General features: G+C 38.6%; 2 protein-coding genes across 2 annotated transcripts; both read left to right on the forward strand.

Moving 5' to 3' along the window:
* Positions 1 to 1,091: 1,091 nt before the first annotated feature.
* On the forward strand, positions 1,092 to 7,533 carry ube2na (ubiquitin-conjugating enzyme E2Na). The gene is made up of 4 exons (XM_037254573.1): positions 1,092 to 1,237; positions 5,608 to 5,854; positions 5,993 to 6,133; positions 6,314 to 7,533. The coding sequence occupies exons 1-4, from the start codon at positions 1,208 to 1,210 to the stop codon at positions 6,349 to 6,351; spliced, it is 456 nt and encodes a 151-aa protein (XP_037110468.1). The 5' UTR covers positions 1,092 to 1,207; the 3' UTR covers positions 6,352 to 7,533.
* Positions 7,534 to 8,493: 960 nt separating this feature from the next.
* On the forward strand, positions 8,494 to 15,498 carry nudt4a (nudix (nucleoside diphosphate linked moiety X)-type motif 4a). The gene is made up of 5 exons (XM_037255014.1): positions 8,494 to 8,836; positions 11,834 to 11,944; positions 14,025 to 14,069; positions 14,342 to 14,420; positions 14,647 to 15,498. Exons 1-5 carry the CDS (start codon positions 8,738 to 8,740, stop codon positions 14,841 to 14,843), a joined length of 531 nt encoding a protein of 176 aa, XP_037110909.1. The 5' UTR covers positions 8,494 to 8,737; the 3' UTR covers positions 14,844 to 15,498.
* Positions 15,499 to 15,642: the final 144 nt, after the last annotated feature.

Consider the following 15,642-nt stretch of genomic DNA (forward strand, 5'->3'; position numbering starts at 1 on the left):
TGTGATAGAGCGGGCCCATAGAAAGACTAGCCAAGGCACACATTTCACTTGAAATTTTATTTTCTTGCTTTGGTTTCTTTAAACTGTGCTTTTACATTATTACGCACCCTTATCAATAAGATTACATTTATTTATATTCATTTTGTCTTCATTTCTCTACATAAATGACATATTGACATCTACATTATAAGGAAATCAAAATATCAGGCAATCAATCTTTTATCACTGTCATTTCAGATTGTAATAACTGGGACGGCTGGCAGTGATTCATACAGACATGCAGGCTTAATACAGTCAGTAACAGCTCATAAAATATCGCCTACCTCGAGTCAGAAATTGGGACACAGCAATATATGTATATATGAGTGTGTGTGTGTTTTGTGTGTGTTTTGTGTGTGTGTGTGCGTGCATGTGTGTGCGTGTGTCTGTTCCTGTAGGATATGATTTGAAAAAGATTAAAACAAAGGACATCTTCACTTTAATTATACAGTGATCCCTCGCTACTTCGCGTTTCGTTTATCGCGGCTTCACTACATCGCGGATTTTTTTCCCCAAATTAAACAAACATCTAAAAGTCAAAATAAAACTTCTAAATTGAGGAAACATGTGTCTAACCTTTAGGACAATGTAGTATTGCTCCAAATGTTCGTTTAATTAGCATCTTTCCGCTAACTCGTTAGCCTGCCCAGTACTTCCTGTTGGTAAAACGTACTTCGCGGATTTCACTTATCGCGGGTGGTTTTTTTAACCAATTATCCGCGATAAACGAGGGATTACTGTAGTTAGTTTTAGTTAGTTTGAAGGTTCAGTTAGTGTTAATTTAGTAAAAAATATGTTTTTAATTTTTATTTTGTTAAGTGTTTGTTTAAATTATTTTAACTTTAGTTTTAGTCAATTATAATAACCTTGAAACTGTGCACACAGAAGGATGGCGGACGTCTTCACCATTTACTCAAAGACTTTTACTCAGGAAATATTCTACAAGGAGCCTTTGACGACTATCAAAGTTATTTTCTGCTAAGGTAATCTTACTTTTACTCAAATATCGCTTTCAGATTTTGTTATTGGTGTGCACAACAGATGGCTTGCTGCAAGTGCTTCCTCCCATCTGTGGTCATGACGCAGAGAACCCGGAAGTCGTAGGTGTGTGCGTGTGCTGTCAACGAGAGAAGGCACTCACTGAGCTAAAGCTCGCATTTAAGACAAGATGACAGGACTGCCCCGCAGGATTATAAAGGTAACAAATTCACGTTCAAAGATTAACCCCTGTGATTTATTTCTTGTGGTTTTTGCTCAACATATTCGGCCCACACGCGCAAAAGATCGAATATGGGCTTTTGATGCTAATGGTAGCATTCACCACGATACCGTTAGTTGTCCGAAGTGATTTCCGTTTTCTTACCGTGAGAAGGTCAGTCAAAAGTTTGGGTTAAAACGTGACCACCACGTCTAATCGCGTTTCCTGCTGCTAATGGTAAGAAACATAACAAACTGTGTGTTTTCGTTTAGATCCATTGATAGAATGCATTAGGGATTGACGACCTCCCTGGCTAAGCAGGCTAACGAAGCTAACCATGCTAAACAGGTCTACCCTCGTTGAGTGTTTAAAAATCGAAAACTCGCCACGCCATTAACATTTTGTCCCTACCCAAAACAGTGGTTTTGCACTCAAATATAAACGATGCGTTTAGAAGTTGGATGTCTTTCGTGTAATTTATTTGATCGTGGGGCCTTTTGGTGCAATTTCTACGTGCTAATTTCAATCTAATTCTTGCAGTAAGACAATGGGCGAATGCTCGTCCCTAGTGAGCAATAACGATATATTTAGGAATAAATCATGATAAATTAAGTGTAGGCGCCCTGCTCAATTTTGTATTCTGTAAGGCCTATTTCAATCGATCATTAGAATAAGCATAAACCTGATTAAAAAGGGTTTCACCAAAATTTAACCTTTTAACAATTGTTGTTGAACTCTTCATCAGTGGTTAATATTATGAATTACAAACAATGCTGTGCATTCTTTCGTGATGTCTATAACTGGTAAAAACTCAAATGAATCACACCAAAAAATCTTATGTATATGTCGTATGTATCCAAACTTCTGACTTGGGGTGTTCTACATAAGAATCAAACCCAGGCTAATTGACTCTATCCCACTCAATCCTTTTATAAATCCAAATGTAATTGAATCACCTCGTATAACAAGCTGGTTATCGGTGGAGGTCTGGATCATTTGGTTTGCACACCCAAGAGAGCTAACTAAGTTAGCCAAAGATGTTGCTACTCATATATCCTGCACGCATTGAGTCAGTTTATTTGCATTTCACACTGCATTTGGAGTATTGTGCTACACTTCCTTTTCATATCAAGCAGCGGTTTTAAGTACACATTACTCCACGCACTAAGATGCCTAGTAATCACAATTAGATGCCAATTCCCAACATCTGAAATATTATGTAACATCTACCATTTTGAGGGTTTGATGTTAAACACGCATTGTGATCAAAGTAATTCAATTAGGCTCGCACACTAGGTGGTTTCTAATTGTGACTTTACCGGAATTTGTAGATAACTTGGATTGTCAAAATGATAAGTGCTAACTGCAGTAGTAAAGTCATTACAGTAAATATTTAACATGCATACTAGGCCATACTTACAAAACAATCAAACGAAAAATGTGACTCAGCATCCCTTATTGTGCTGCATGAGGAAGTACTCTTGCGCCACAGCACAAACTAGTTCATTGGCTGCTGATCATAACCTCTAAATATCATAATTACAATTAATATTTGAATAGTAAAAAAATGTCTACACCATAAATATAAAGATGCCAAATCAAACAGTAATTACAGTGAAATCTCTACTTACTAACTTAATTAGTCAACGTCATCAGACACGCTCTGATCGAGTCGCTCACGGGTTTGGAAGTTGAATTTGGTTCGTAAGTGGAGGCAAAAAAATCTCGAGGCTCCTCGAGGATTATTTTTCTCGAAATATTTACGAGTATAGACATTTGTAACTAGAGATTTCACTGTACAAAAATGACTAACACTGGGAGGATTGTTTGAACTCACCAGTACAACACCAATACAACTGTATTTGAATAAGGAACATTCTCAGACCATAAATGTAAAACAATTAAATGGAAAAACAGTATGGCGGCCAGGTTTTTGGCCTCAAGATAACATAATCTTATACCAGTGCGAAAATTAATTCTCTGATAAAATGGTCTAATTATTGCAAAATGTCATAAAGGACCCCTCACTGCATTTACTAGAAATTAGCAAAAGTTGTCATGGAAAATCTGATCATGTTTAGGCACTGTACACATCATCATTATAGGAAAATATTTTTACATACAAAATCAATCAAAATAATTTCATTCTTCTTGTAGGGTAAAATGGGTTTGTTATGCGTTTGTGCCTAATGTTTATCGGAAGTTTTTGCAATGTATTTTGCTTTAAGTTATTTTGTTCAATACATTTCAATCCACATTAATTATACATGGATTTTATTTTGACTCTGGAGGTACCGATATAATTCAACCGACAGAAAATAATCTTTCTCATTGAATGTTTCCCACAATGTGTGGAGTGGGGGGTATCCATGTAGAGAAGAAAGCCTAATAGGAACAGAAAAATGTAAGCTCTACAGGTGAGTGACTAAGCCAGCCGCAGACCGACATTTGTGGGAAAAGGCGGGAATGTTGGAAGCCTTGAGCCTTTGGCACGTGGGACTGGTACTGGGAGCCCCTCTTGTCTGTGTTTTCACTGCATGGTTTTGTCTGTGGGTAATCTAAAATATTTCAGGAATTTCCCTCCGAGCTGCATTCAGGAGAGGCCTGTCAAAAACAAGTACGTTAACTAGTTAACACTTGCACTCATTCCTAGTTAGTGGATTCTGTTCATTTCGGCCGGCCCACGATGGACATAACATGAAGCTTCCTGGCTATGTCAGATAAAAACGGAAAAAGCAGGGCAGAATACCGTATTGGCCCAAATATAAGACGACCCCCTCTTTTTCAAGACTCAAGTTTGAAAAAAGACTTTTTGAACACCAAATTTAATTTTTATACAGAAAATAATTACAGCACAACTGAAACAAATGATTATAGCAACATATTCGAGAGAAAAAGCATGTTATTTTGCCTCATTCAAATCATGCAAAAACTGTCTATCACATAATAATATCTGAACATTTAAATATGTCAACTAAAGTGCAATCACATTTGTAAATGAATGGCTTCTGGTTTTTGAAATGTAAATAAATCAATCTACTGTGATAAAACAACAAAATTGCAATAACTGTATTAACCATCAAAGTGAAGTCTAACTAACTGCAAAAAACACCGTCTTATATTCGGGCCAATACGGTATATCGTGTTTGTATATAGCGTACAGTAGTGTATTGATTAGTTTGCTGGATTTCTTTCAGGATATGTGATGATTGCGGCATACTATTGCAATTGGTGGCATAATTTGACTGAAACCTTCACGGGTTTTGTGCTGTGTGTGTCACTTTGCTGTGGTTCAAAGCAGGGAGTAAGTAACCTTGCTGCAGTGGAAGTTTGTATATTCCCCTGTGTCGCGGAGCCTTCGTGTCACCTCTAAAAAAAAAAACATGACATACGGGCACAGGCTTTGTTCGTACACACACAGGCAAACACTCCCCCATCATTTTTTTGGGGGGAGGGGTAATAACATCTACCTCCCAGAGTTCAAGTCTTCGCTATTTTTCCACAATTTAATTATTTTTATTATCAGAGGTACCTCGTGGACTCAAAAGTGTTATGGCCGCAATCTTTTTTCTGCCGCCATAACGGACAGTTTGGATGTTTATTGGTCACAACCGTTTTTGCAACTTTTAAGGGCCCTTGTTTTGCAAGGAGTGCCGGCATGTCACAAAGTATTCACTGCATAATATCTCAGAAAGGTAGATCTTTTTTTTTTTGTTTTTTTTAATAAATACATGATATTGTAAGCAGTCAAATCTGGCGATTAATTTGAATAGGGGGGGGGATTCGCACTCGTGAACTGGGTCACCATTCGCAGCCCTCAGTGGACCATGTTTTCTGAAAAAACTAAAGTTTGTGTCTGTGCACTTTGCAGTCAACAAATAACTTATAGGTAAAAACACAAATATACATATTTAAGAGACATTGTTGGGCTCTTTGCCAACTTCACTAGGTTGGTAATTCAAATTGATTCTTTGCTCCCTGTTGTGCCACCTACTCTTGGATGACCAATGCGGGATAGTAGCGTGCTACACAAGTGAAAACAAAACAGTGAAGGGATAGTGTTATGGCAAAATAGAGTTGGGATGTTGCACAACACCATGACATAAGAAGTTTGCCAATTTGCACGGAGTCCTCATGAGAGTGGCTGCCGCAGTCTCATCTTACATCAGTGGAAGTGCGCATGGAGGTCGCCTCATCGCCACCTACTGACTGAGCATACATGCTACACCGAGAGAACAATTTGACAACATTGGCTCCTATGGAACTTCTCAAAAACTCTTATTTTCAAGTAATTTGTAGCATGAGATGAAAGCAAAAGGTACACAAAAGCTAAACGGAATTTTTGCGTTGCTTTGTTTTTGTTTTGCCAGGAAACTCAGCGCTTGTTTGCAGAGCCTGTGCCGGGTATCCAGGCAGAGCCGGATGAGAGCAACGCTCGCTACTTTCACGTGGTCATATCTGGACCGCAAGACTCACCTTTTGAGGGGGGTACATTCAAACTTGAACTCTTTTTACCGGAGGAATATCCCATGGCAGCACCTAAAGTTCGCTTCATGACTAAAATATATCATCCCAATGTAGACAAGCTGGGAAGAATATGTTTAGACATTCTGAAAGGTAAGTTACAAATTATGATCATATTGACACTTAAGAGTGTGCATATTATAGCCTCCCTGCCAGAAGTGATAGAAAATGATTAGTTTTTCAATCAGCCTCCTCTGTTCTCATTTCCTTTTTATTCACTAATTATTTCAGATAAATGGTCACCAGCTCTGCAGATTCGCACGGTGCTCCTGTCCATCCAGGCATTACTCAGTGCACCAAACCCTGATGATCCCTTAGCAAATGACGTTGCCGAGAAGTGGAAGACCAATGAAGCTGAAGCTATAGAGACGGGTAAGAGCTGCTGGGTTTGAATGAAATTACAACTCTGATGTCATTCTCAGTCGACAGCAAGTAGCAAAATGGCCGCCCCCTGAGATGGATAAAATGGGGGAGATTTTGCTGTTTAATTCATATTATAATTCCTAAAATGTTCTTGTTGACATTTTGTTTTTCTTCTCAACCCCTCTTCAGCCAAGTCATGGACCAGACTTTATGCCGGAAACAAATGAAGCGACGAGCAGCCTGTCAAGTGAAGACCCACACGGAAGTCAAGTGTGAACACAAGTCCTCATGTTCTGCCAATACCTCCTTTATTTGCATTTGAAGGACACGGTCAAATTAAAACACACGTACACACGCACACTTATGCTATAAATAAACATGAGTATAATGAAAAGGGAAAAAGTCCTGGCAATTAGTGAATGCATTCTAGTAAAACGACTCGTCTTTGTCCTAAATAACTCACTACTGTTTGCTCAGAGGTTTAGGTCAGCTCACCTTGGCTTTCTTTGTACATCGTCTGTCAGTCTGTCAACTGCTGCTTTTTTTAAGCTTTTCAAGAGGGAGGAACCTGCATCCCAGATCATTGCTTGAGGGAGGGGAGTCTTGAGGGTTATAAGGAGGAGACAGCAGTGGAACAGGGTGAGGAATGAAGGGCCAGTATAGTCATATTTTATGTTTATTTTAACTTTGTGTTCCTTTATCACTGTCGATTAAAAGCAACTAACAACTACTAATGTTTACCATCTGTGGTGTTGTATGACGGCCACGTGGAGATAACAGTGTTTGTTCTGGCCAATCACAAAACAGCTCTCCTTATTTAAACTCACAGCTAATAGGACTGAAAGCCAAAACTGAGCCTTTTACAAATTGCATACATCACCGTCACTTTTTAACCACTTCTAGCTGGAAATTGTGTTAAGTGCGTGTCAGTGCTGTTAGGATGGACATTATGGACCTTGACTTAGTTTGAGCTTTTTTTTTTTGTTTTAACTTTACAGTATCTAGTCCTCAATGTATTTTTTCTTCTTAGTACAGTCATACTAAAGTCCACTCAGCTTTTTTCTTCTAGTGCATTTTCAGTCTTGACACTACATGACTCAGTTGTGTATGACCTTCTTCCAATGGCTATTAATCCACAAAGCAGGGGTTCCATTTGCGCTTTCACCTTATTTAATAATAAGTCAGAATTGGAATGTCTTATGTGATGTTAAGGTGTGGTGTGATCAGTCTCCTCCAATTTAGGTCAGTGTAGAATTTGACACTTGACATTTGTGGCTACAAAGCCGAGTTAAAATGTAAATTTTTGATCATCTGGGAGGAAACTTTTTCCCGTTCTGAGAATGTTATGGAAAACGATCATCTGCATACATTTTAGTTCTGTAAATAAACTCCGTTAGATAATAAACACATGCTTGCGTTTGATTTTTTTGCCGTTAAGCTGAATAAAACTGATCAGTAGTCACAATTTCAAACATCCCTCAGACATGCTTTTATTTATTGTTATGTAAGACAATAGAACAACTGCAAGATCTGAACTCACAGGAGTGAAAGACTTTGTCCAAATAATGTAAACTGTTCAATGACTTGACAAGACAGCACCTGGAATACTCACAATTACAATAATCGTAGATGTGATTACTTCTAAGATGGCACAAATTGACACAACAAATACCTCAAGTTTTGTGAGCAAGCTTTATATTAAAGCAATACATCAATACTAATATAAGTCGGGGATTGTGAGAAAAACCTCACTCTCATTGTAAATTGTATACATCTCATGAATACTGTCATTCGTTTTAACCCATTTCCAGAGGAGTATGGATAGCGCTCCAGACTCTGTTTGTGGATCAGACAAACATATTAATATAGATGGATGATTTATAAATCGACGCCGCCATATTGGATGTGGCATAAAGTTCGAAGATTTACCAGTGGTTTGACAAGATTTCGAAAATCTTGTGGGATTTCTTTTCACAGGTTAGATTGAACAATTACCATGGATTGTAATTGACCATTATAAAATATTGTAAAAATGTGTCATGAATTGGTGAAAAATAATATATACGGAAACATTATCACTAACACTGGTATAAAAATATATGCATTGGCTTGATGCTACATCCCAAACATAGAATAACTCAAACATCGCTCGTCATCAAATAAAAATTCCATACTTTTTTTATTTATTAAACATCTGCTTTGAGAAGGATTACTTTAGTGAATTTTATAAAAAGGTGTTTCATGGAGTTTTTGGTTACCGGCCACCGGGACGGGATTTACCACGACCAATATGGCTGAATCGCTGGCGTATGGCAGCAGCTGGCCAAGACGAATGTCTATGTATTTATGTCTATGCGAAGTCAGACTCGTAAAAGAAGCCCGCGGACCTCTGACATGAGTGTGACATCGGAACCTAATTTCCATGCCATGTTCCATGAACGACCAGTTGCAGCCTGACACGGATGAAGAAAAGTCTAGAAATGAATGAAGCAACTCCACATTTTGGAATTGCGACTGTTACATAGTCTGGCCTCGCGGACGACTGAAGCTCCACGTACTACCAACCTCTGACCTTTATTTTGATGCGTTTCCCCATTGAGGAGAACATTTTACATGATGAAATTTAAGACCAACAAGACCAGGACGTACGACGGCGAAGGGTTCAAAAGACGAGCAGCTTGTTTGTGTTTCAGCAGCGAATCCGAAGATGAGGTAAAAACGTAACCGCTTCTTTTTTGTTGTTCAACAACTGTTCAAAATCGTGAACGTCATATTTTATAACGTAACTTTAGTTCTCAAAACATTATAGCTTAATTGCACGCTCTTTTTATCCGAGTGCATTCAATGACATGTATAAAGTGTCACCAAATTAAAAAGACCATAAAATGTAATGTGCGATGGTGTGCTGTAAGCATTTGTTAGCAGCATTACCACTCAAGTTTCCAAATTAAGACCTAAACTGAGTCCTAGTAAAGACCGTTTTATTTAAATACCAAGCTCTTACCTTACTTCACATTGAGCAGGAGTACCAAATGCGCTGGTCAATAATGTCTTATTCAGCCATCTGAATAGTGAGCCAGGTTATTTTATTCCCAATTGGAATGGAATCAGTTAAGGCCACACAAAATGATAACTAAAAAAAGTCTATATTGTTAGCAGGCCAATATAGATCAGTTTTAGGCCAACACTGATTCCGATATTTGGCAGAATAAAATTCTGACAATTGATTGTTCAACCTATTGAATTAAATATATGTACAAATGTGTTAATGTGTACCAAAACTTTAAGTTCATATCATCCAATCAACCTGTATTTTGAAGATTTTCTATTTGTTGGGCCGGAGGTTTGAATTTCATTGTCTTTGTTTTGTGACGAATTAACTTCAATCATTTGATATTTGCCAATTAAAAAAAACAACATCAGCCGACCAATCTGTCGTGCTTTTAATTGTTACTACAATGAAGACTTTGACGACCACTGAAGACCTGCCAAAAAACATTAGGTGCGTTAAAAAGGCTTTCAAATGGTGATGAACTATTAAGTCCAGTGAAAGTCACTCCACATCAGATGAGAATAATTAATCAATTTTATTTTAAAGTAAGAGCTGTATGTTATATAATAGTCTCTATTATTTCATCAAAAGTCATAGCTTCTGTGTCCTTGTCTGCAGAGTGGATGTGTCCGATCTGAGCTGTGCTTGAGATGTGGCAGTGGATGGGTGACGAGGTGTTGAATGTTACACAGTGTGCTTAACACCAAGTGACCTATGAGCTGCAATTTTTAGAAACAAGGTGCAGGTTCTTGCTGTCCCTTGCAGATTTGCTTTCATGTCCCCCTCGGCGCTGCCAAATCTCTGCACAGATCTCCCCATTGGTTGGTCCTCTTCACTATGTCCTGTGTTTTGATCAAATCACTTCCATAATTTCTGATTGCAGAGCAGAAAGAAGCTCTCGTCTCACTCGCCACACAACATTCTTCTTCGGCATTTGCTTCCATTGCACACGTCACAATTTCTATGGGGGAGTCTTGTATGAATGCCAGGTTGACAGCCATTGCCCTATAAGGTTTAGGAGGATAAATGAACAAAAAAGTTCCCCTTTTCACTTTGATCTAACACATTTCCGTTAAGACTATGCCCGAAAACATGATTGGCGCAGTTGGTCAATGTTTCTGCTGCATGTGCCACATGCACTGATCTGCACTCTAATTGACGAGTTGACAAGTGCCTCCACAGTTGAAAATGTTTTTAATGTCTTTATGGACACACAAACCTGGACCTCCGTTTCTTAAAGTAGGAGGTTTATAATGGAATTTGCAGCAAAGGCTTGCATTCTCGACACGACTTGTTCTTAAGTACCATTATTGAACTCCAGGACTGTTTTGAATGCACAAAATGTGACCTAATTGCACTGGACGTTAACTAGGACTGTATGCTATCACTGTTGACAAGCTATCTGCTCGGGTCATTCACCTCCTCTGCTATGCGCTCTTGTTTTCACGCTAAAAGACAACTGCTGATCCAGGGGTTTTAGAAAAGCTTGTTGACCGAGTATGTGTGCACACATGTCCACATACTGTACAACTGTGCATTTTCAGCATGAGAGCAGTGATATTGGAGAATAGTTTATCATTTGGTTTTAAACTTGGGTGCTACATTGGACAGTGATTTTAAATTGGACTGGTAAATTGTTGCTGTTGTTAAATCCAACTTTTTTCATCTTACGCAGCTGGCTAAAGTAAAGAATCTCATTTCTCAAGAGCACTTAGAAATGGTATTCCATGCCTTTGTTACATCTCGGCCGGATTACTGTAATGCACTTTATTTTGGAGTCAGCCAGTCCACCCTCAAATGTTGGAGAGCGTTTTAATACAGCCACATTTAAACGCACATTGGTCAGTCCCCTTTGGAGGCTGTGAGGTTGCACAATGTTACCACGGAGGTAGATTTATCTAAAGTGGAAGTTAACCCCCAAATTTTCTTTACAATAATATGTTGTACGTACCCTGCTAGTCTAAACATGGCATTCTGATTAATACATATTGTGTTGGTGGAATATGAGTTAAGCAGCAAAATAGACCCGTTTTTATCCTTCTCGGAAGGTGGCCATTTTGCTACTTGTTGTCGACTAAAAATGACATCACGCCAACTCTCAGACTACAACCAATCACAGCTGAGTTTTCAGAATAGTGGTCAGCCGTGATTGGCTGTAACCTGAGACCTGGCAACTGTAATGTCACTTTCAGTCGACAGCAAGTGGCAAGATGGGCACCTCCTGAGATGGATAAAAACAGGTGGATTTTCCCAGTTTTATTTATATTCCACTAATGACTCATTAATCAAAACACTGTCTATTAATTATTTGGGCTGCACAGAACATGTTATTACAAAGAAAATGTGGGGGTTTACTTCCCCTTTAACAAAAAATAAATACATCAAGAGCACAACTGAAAACCAGCCTGCCTCTGTATCACCATAGAGAAAGAAAATTAAATATTCTCCTAGTGGTGCTCCAATCAAACATGCCTGCCGTGTGGAACTTGCGATTTGAGCGTTATGAAAAGTTTGCATACTGCAACAGAGTCCATGATAAATAAAATGATTATTCCACAGTCAAAGTTAGTCAGGCATGACGTTGCTATTATTTGGATGGCACTTTGAAATTAGCCAGTCCATCCATCAGAACAGACTTAGTCTTCTCTCACATGTAGGTGCTACTGGTGAGCAGCAGCCGATACCCGGACCGATGGATTGTGCCAGGGGGAGGAGTGGAGCCTGAGGAGGAACCCTATGGAGCTGCTGTCAGAGAAGTTTATGAGGAGGTGAGCTCATCATCTTCAAAAAGTGACACTCACTCATACGTCTGCCAGTAGCATTATCACATACTGTTATGTGGATAACTGTAAAGATAACATTGTTAATGCTTGCATCCATGGTGAGATGGAGTCTTATTATCACTTTGGGTGAGAGACAATGTACCTTGATCTTGGTTACCAGTAAATCACAAGGCAACATACAGACAGACAACGTTCCCACTGACAGCATACAGGAAAATTATTCTGGAGTGAACCTAAAACACACTTTTTGGACTACTGGAAGGAGGTAGAATGTCAACGAAGCAGAACTTGCAATTGAGTGCATCAGTTCACTTAAATCCACTTAGCTTCAATCTCTCAGCATGGTTTCATTTGATATGGTTTCATCTTACCTTAAGGTATATTAAGGCAAGGTCCGTAACCTATTATGCTGAGCTCAAGATTTACAGTGGTACATTAAAATCGAATGAACCATATTTTTAGGACTATTGAGGATGCAGTGAATTAAAAAAAGATTGAAAAAAAACAAACAGTACATAATAGGGCACAGTTGTCTATAAGCCACAGGTGTAGCCGCATCATTGTTTAAGCCCCAGGGTGCAAAGTGTGTACCGTATTTTCTGCACTATAAGTCGCACTTAAAAGCCTTTAATTTTCTCAAAAACCGAAGGTGCGCCTTTTAATAAGGTGCGACTTTTATGTGGACCGAATTCCAAAATCTGCAAACATTGTCAAAGAGACATGCTTACGAGGCTTTCTGAAAAGCCGGGATCATTGCCGAATAGCAACGTGACAACGAGACAATGACCAGAGCGAATATGGCATGTTGAATGGTGAACTTGCCCAACTGTTTAATTCGGATACAGAAGAATATAAAATAAATAAAAATATCAGCTGCATTTTTTTCTTTTTATTTTGAGCTACCACTCATCATGTGATCGTTAGCATTACGTTACATGTGGATGCAGGTTTGCGATGTGATCATCCACTAATGGTAACAAACTGAAAAGAGTTTAACATACATTGACTTGATCACTTCATTACCATATTGTATACACGAGACCCAAAGACAAAATGGTATCCAGCATGCGCATCCCGCATTCCTCGAATAGTTACTATGTCATTGGCAACTCGATCAACCCAGGTGATTGTTAAAAATGTTTAGCGTTGATGTCTAGCTACTGAATTGCTTTGTGGTTTCATAAAGAGTCCTCAATTGGCTACAGACTGATTGATCGGTTTGCGTTGTGAGGTTGTGCCTTAGATTGTAGCGTGCTGACAACTTTGAAGTATGGCAGTGACATTTGGGAAGGCTCTCGGGTTACTTTGTGCTTATGACCAGACGTGTCTGAATATAGATGAGTTGCAAACCAACAACTTGGAAAGCCTACATCTCAAATCATCACATTACAATACACTGACTAAGTTCAACTCGACAACATGGATACATGTAATTTACAACAATATAGCTTTATCATTTTATTTCATGTCATTAGGTTGTTTTACGATCTCCCAAAGCATTTTTATTTCAAATTTGGATGAAAAATAGCATAGCACTGGAAGAAATGTCAAAATTGTGTGTTGAATGAGTATTGTAACGAGCCTCTTGGATGAGCTGTAGTTTCTCTGATGCACCAGACGGCTAGCATTTTCCACTTTATTGTATTTTGATTTTTATATATACACACAGGAAACATTCAATGTGTCTTAGGGAACTGGGATACAGCCGGTAAGACGGATCCCTACTAACTGAAACTGGCAGCTCTAAAGGCCAGGTTTAAAATACCACACATCAAAGGTTCATGTTGCCAAACAATTTCTTAATCCTCTGGAATGCATCATATGCAACAGCAGACAGAAACTTGAAGCATTTTGACGAAAAGTTGGCCTGAAAAGCCACAGACTGAAAATCTCTGTGAATCTCAGTCCAAGACCATTTAAGTTGATGTTTTCATGTCTCGTGAACCACCATGCCTAATGAGGTCAAGCAGTAATAAAAATGGTAAACGAATTCAATGTCCAAATTTTAGTTTCTCAAATTCAAAGGCCTTTCTTCCTGAATATGTTTTGCTTCTTGTGTGCACAGGCTGGGGTCAAGGCAAGGCTTGGCAGACTTCTGGGAATTTTTGAGGTAAGCCTCTAAAAGCGTCATAGGAAATTCTGATTGAATCCATGCACAAAAACAAAATCATTCTTGTTAAAATGCAAAACAGCTCTGAATGGGTTAATTTTGTTTCGTTTTCATGCTTGTACTCTTATTTTGATATTATGTTCAGTGTCTTTTATTGCAAAGTTGTTGCATTCCTCCTGTGTCTACGTATCAAGAACAGCTACACATGAAATGCAAAATTGCAGCAAAAATTAAAAGCATGCTTTCCATCTAAATCTTTACCGCACAACCAGGACAGAAAGCACAGGACACACGTCTATATCCTCATTGTCACGGAGATGCTGGAGGACTGGGAGGACTCCGTCAACATAGGTACAGTAGGCTGCTTTTACTCGCACATGAATATGATATTTGGATTGCGGTCTGTGTTTGCTTATATTTTCAAAGACCAGGTATAAGGGTGTATGACTACCAAAATCCAACAAATTTTGTTTGTCACGCATAAACAACCAAACCGAAGCATGACAAGTGTGATTTAACCACTCTACTGGATAATCAGCATGCTCCAAATATACGCTCCGTTCTCTATTGTATGCAGGAAGGAAACGTGAGTGGTTCAAAGTTGATGACGCCATCAGGGTACTGCAGAGCCACCGACCTGTCCATGCCGAATACCTGCACAGATTCAAGAACACCCGTAACTCCACCTGCAGCCCACTGTGTCACCCAAGTAACGGCAACGCACCGGGCTCCCAAGTGATGGACAGCAACACTCCTTCCTCACTACGTTGTTAGTGCCGCACAAACCTCTCGTCAATTGAGAATTATGAAGTACTCCAAGATGGACTTACCTGAAACACACTGTTACCTAAATGACTTGCAGTTTTAGACCATGAAGTACGGACGCTAATGACACTGATTTGAAACCCATTTTGAGGTGGGCTTGTAGAGTGACAAATTGTTTTTCAATAATGGCTACAGATGTATGTTTATTTTTATAGTGATCATCACCAACTGTGTGTCCCTTTTAATGCTTTCTCTTTATTTTTAGAGTGTTGCGTCTGCACTTTAAAGGTCATTTTTATTCTTGATTAATAATACAGTATTTGATTGTTGCTGTTGCCAGTGTTTGCTTGGTTTCCTGGTGCTCAGTACTGAGAAGTGCTACCTCTCAGAGGAAGTCATAATGCTCAAAGTGCCTTGTTGACAAATTAGCAGAGTATATCATGTGCTTGAAAGAAAACCAAACTAGTTTTGTGAACTGCGAAGATACAGAGTGACTTAAAATAACCTAAAGTAAACTATAGCTATTAATATTAACATTAGAATCACATCTGAATTAAGTAAAAAATAAAATCACTTCAAATGCTGCGTACAATGTTTCCCAAAAATGTGCATCATCTGAATTGGGAATATCTGAGTAACTAAATAAAACATTTATTTATCAAAATTGAAAAAAAAGCTTCATGAATTGCTTGTGAATAAACTATGTAATTGTCAATTTTTGATTGTATATTTTTTTCACTAATCCCATTCTGAATGATCTCCAAGATGGCAAAAAGAAAAAGTTTTTGGGCGTGCCGAATTGTTTTTT

This window comes from Syngnathus acus, chromosome 6, assembly GCF_901709675.1.
Source record: "Syngnathus acus chromosome 6, fSynAcu1.2, whole genome shotgun sequence".
NCBI lineage: Eukaryota > Metazoa > Chordata > Actinopteri > Syngnathiformes > Syngnathidae > Syngnathus > Syngnathus acus.

Bases quoted from the DNA above. Each gene is read 5' to 3' on its own strand.
- ube2na (XM_037254573.1), top strand. From the start codon at position 1,208: ATGACAGGACTGCCCCGCAGGATTATAAAG. The intron at 1,238-5,607 runs GTAACAAATTCA...TTGTTTTGCCAG, and splicing joins TGCCCCGCAGGATTATAAAG to GAAACTCAGCGCTTGTTTGC. The intron at 5,855-5,992 runs GTAAGTTACAAA...TAATTATTTCAG, and splicing joins ATGTTTAGACATTCTGAAAG to ATAAATGGTCACCAGCTCTG.
- nudt4a (XM_037255014.1), top strand. From the start codon at position 8,738: ATGATGAAATTTAAGACCAACAAGACCAGGACGTACGACGGCGAAGGG. The intron at 11,945-14,024 runs GTGAGCTCATCA...TTGTGTGCACAG, and splicing joins TCAGAGAAGTTTATGAGGAG to GCTGGGGTCAAGGCAAGGCT. The intron at 14,421-14,646 runs GTACAGTAGGCT...TATTGTATGCAG, and splicing joins GGAGGACTCCGTCAACATAG to GAAGGAAACGTGAGTGGTTC.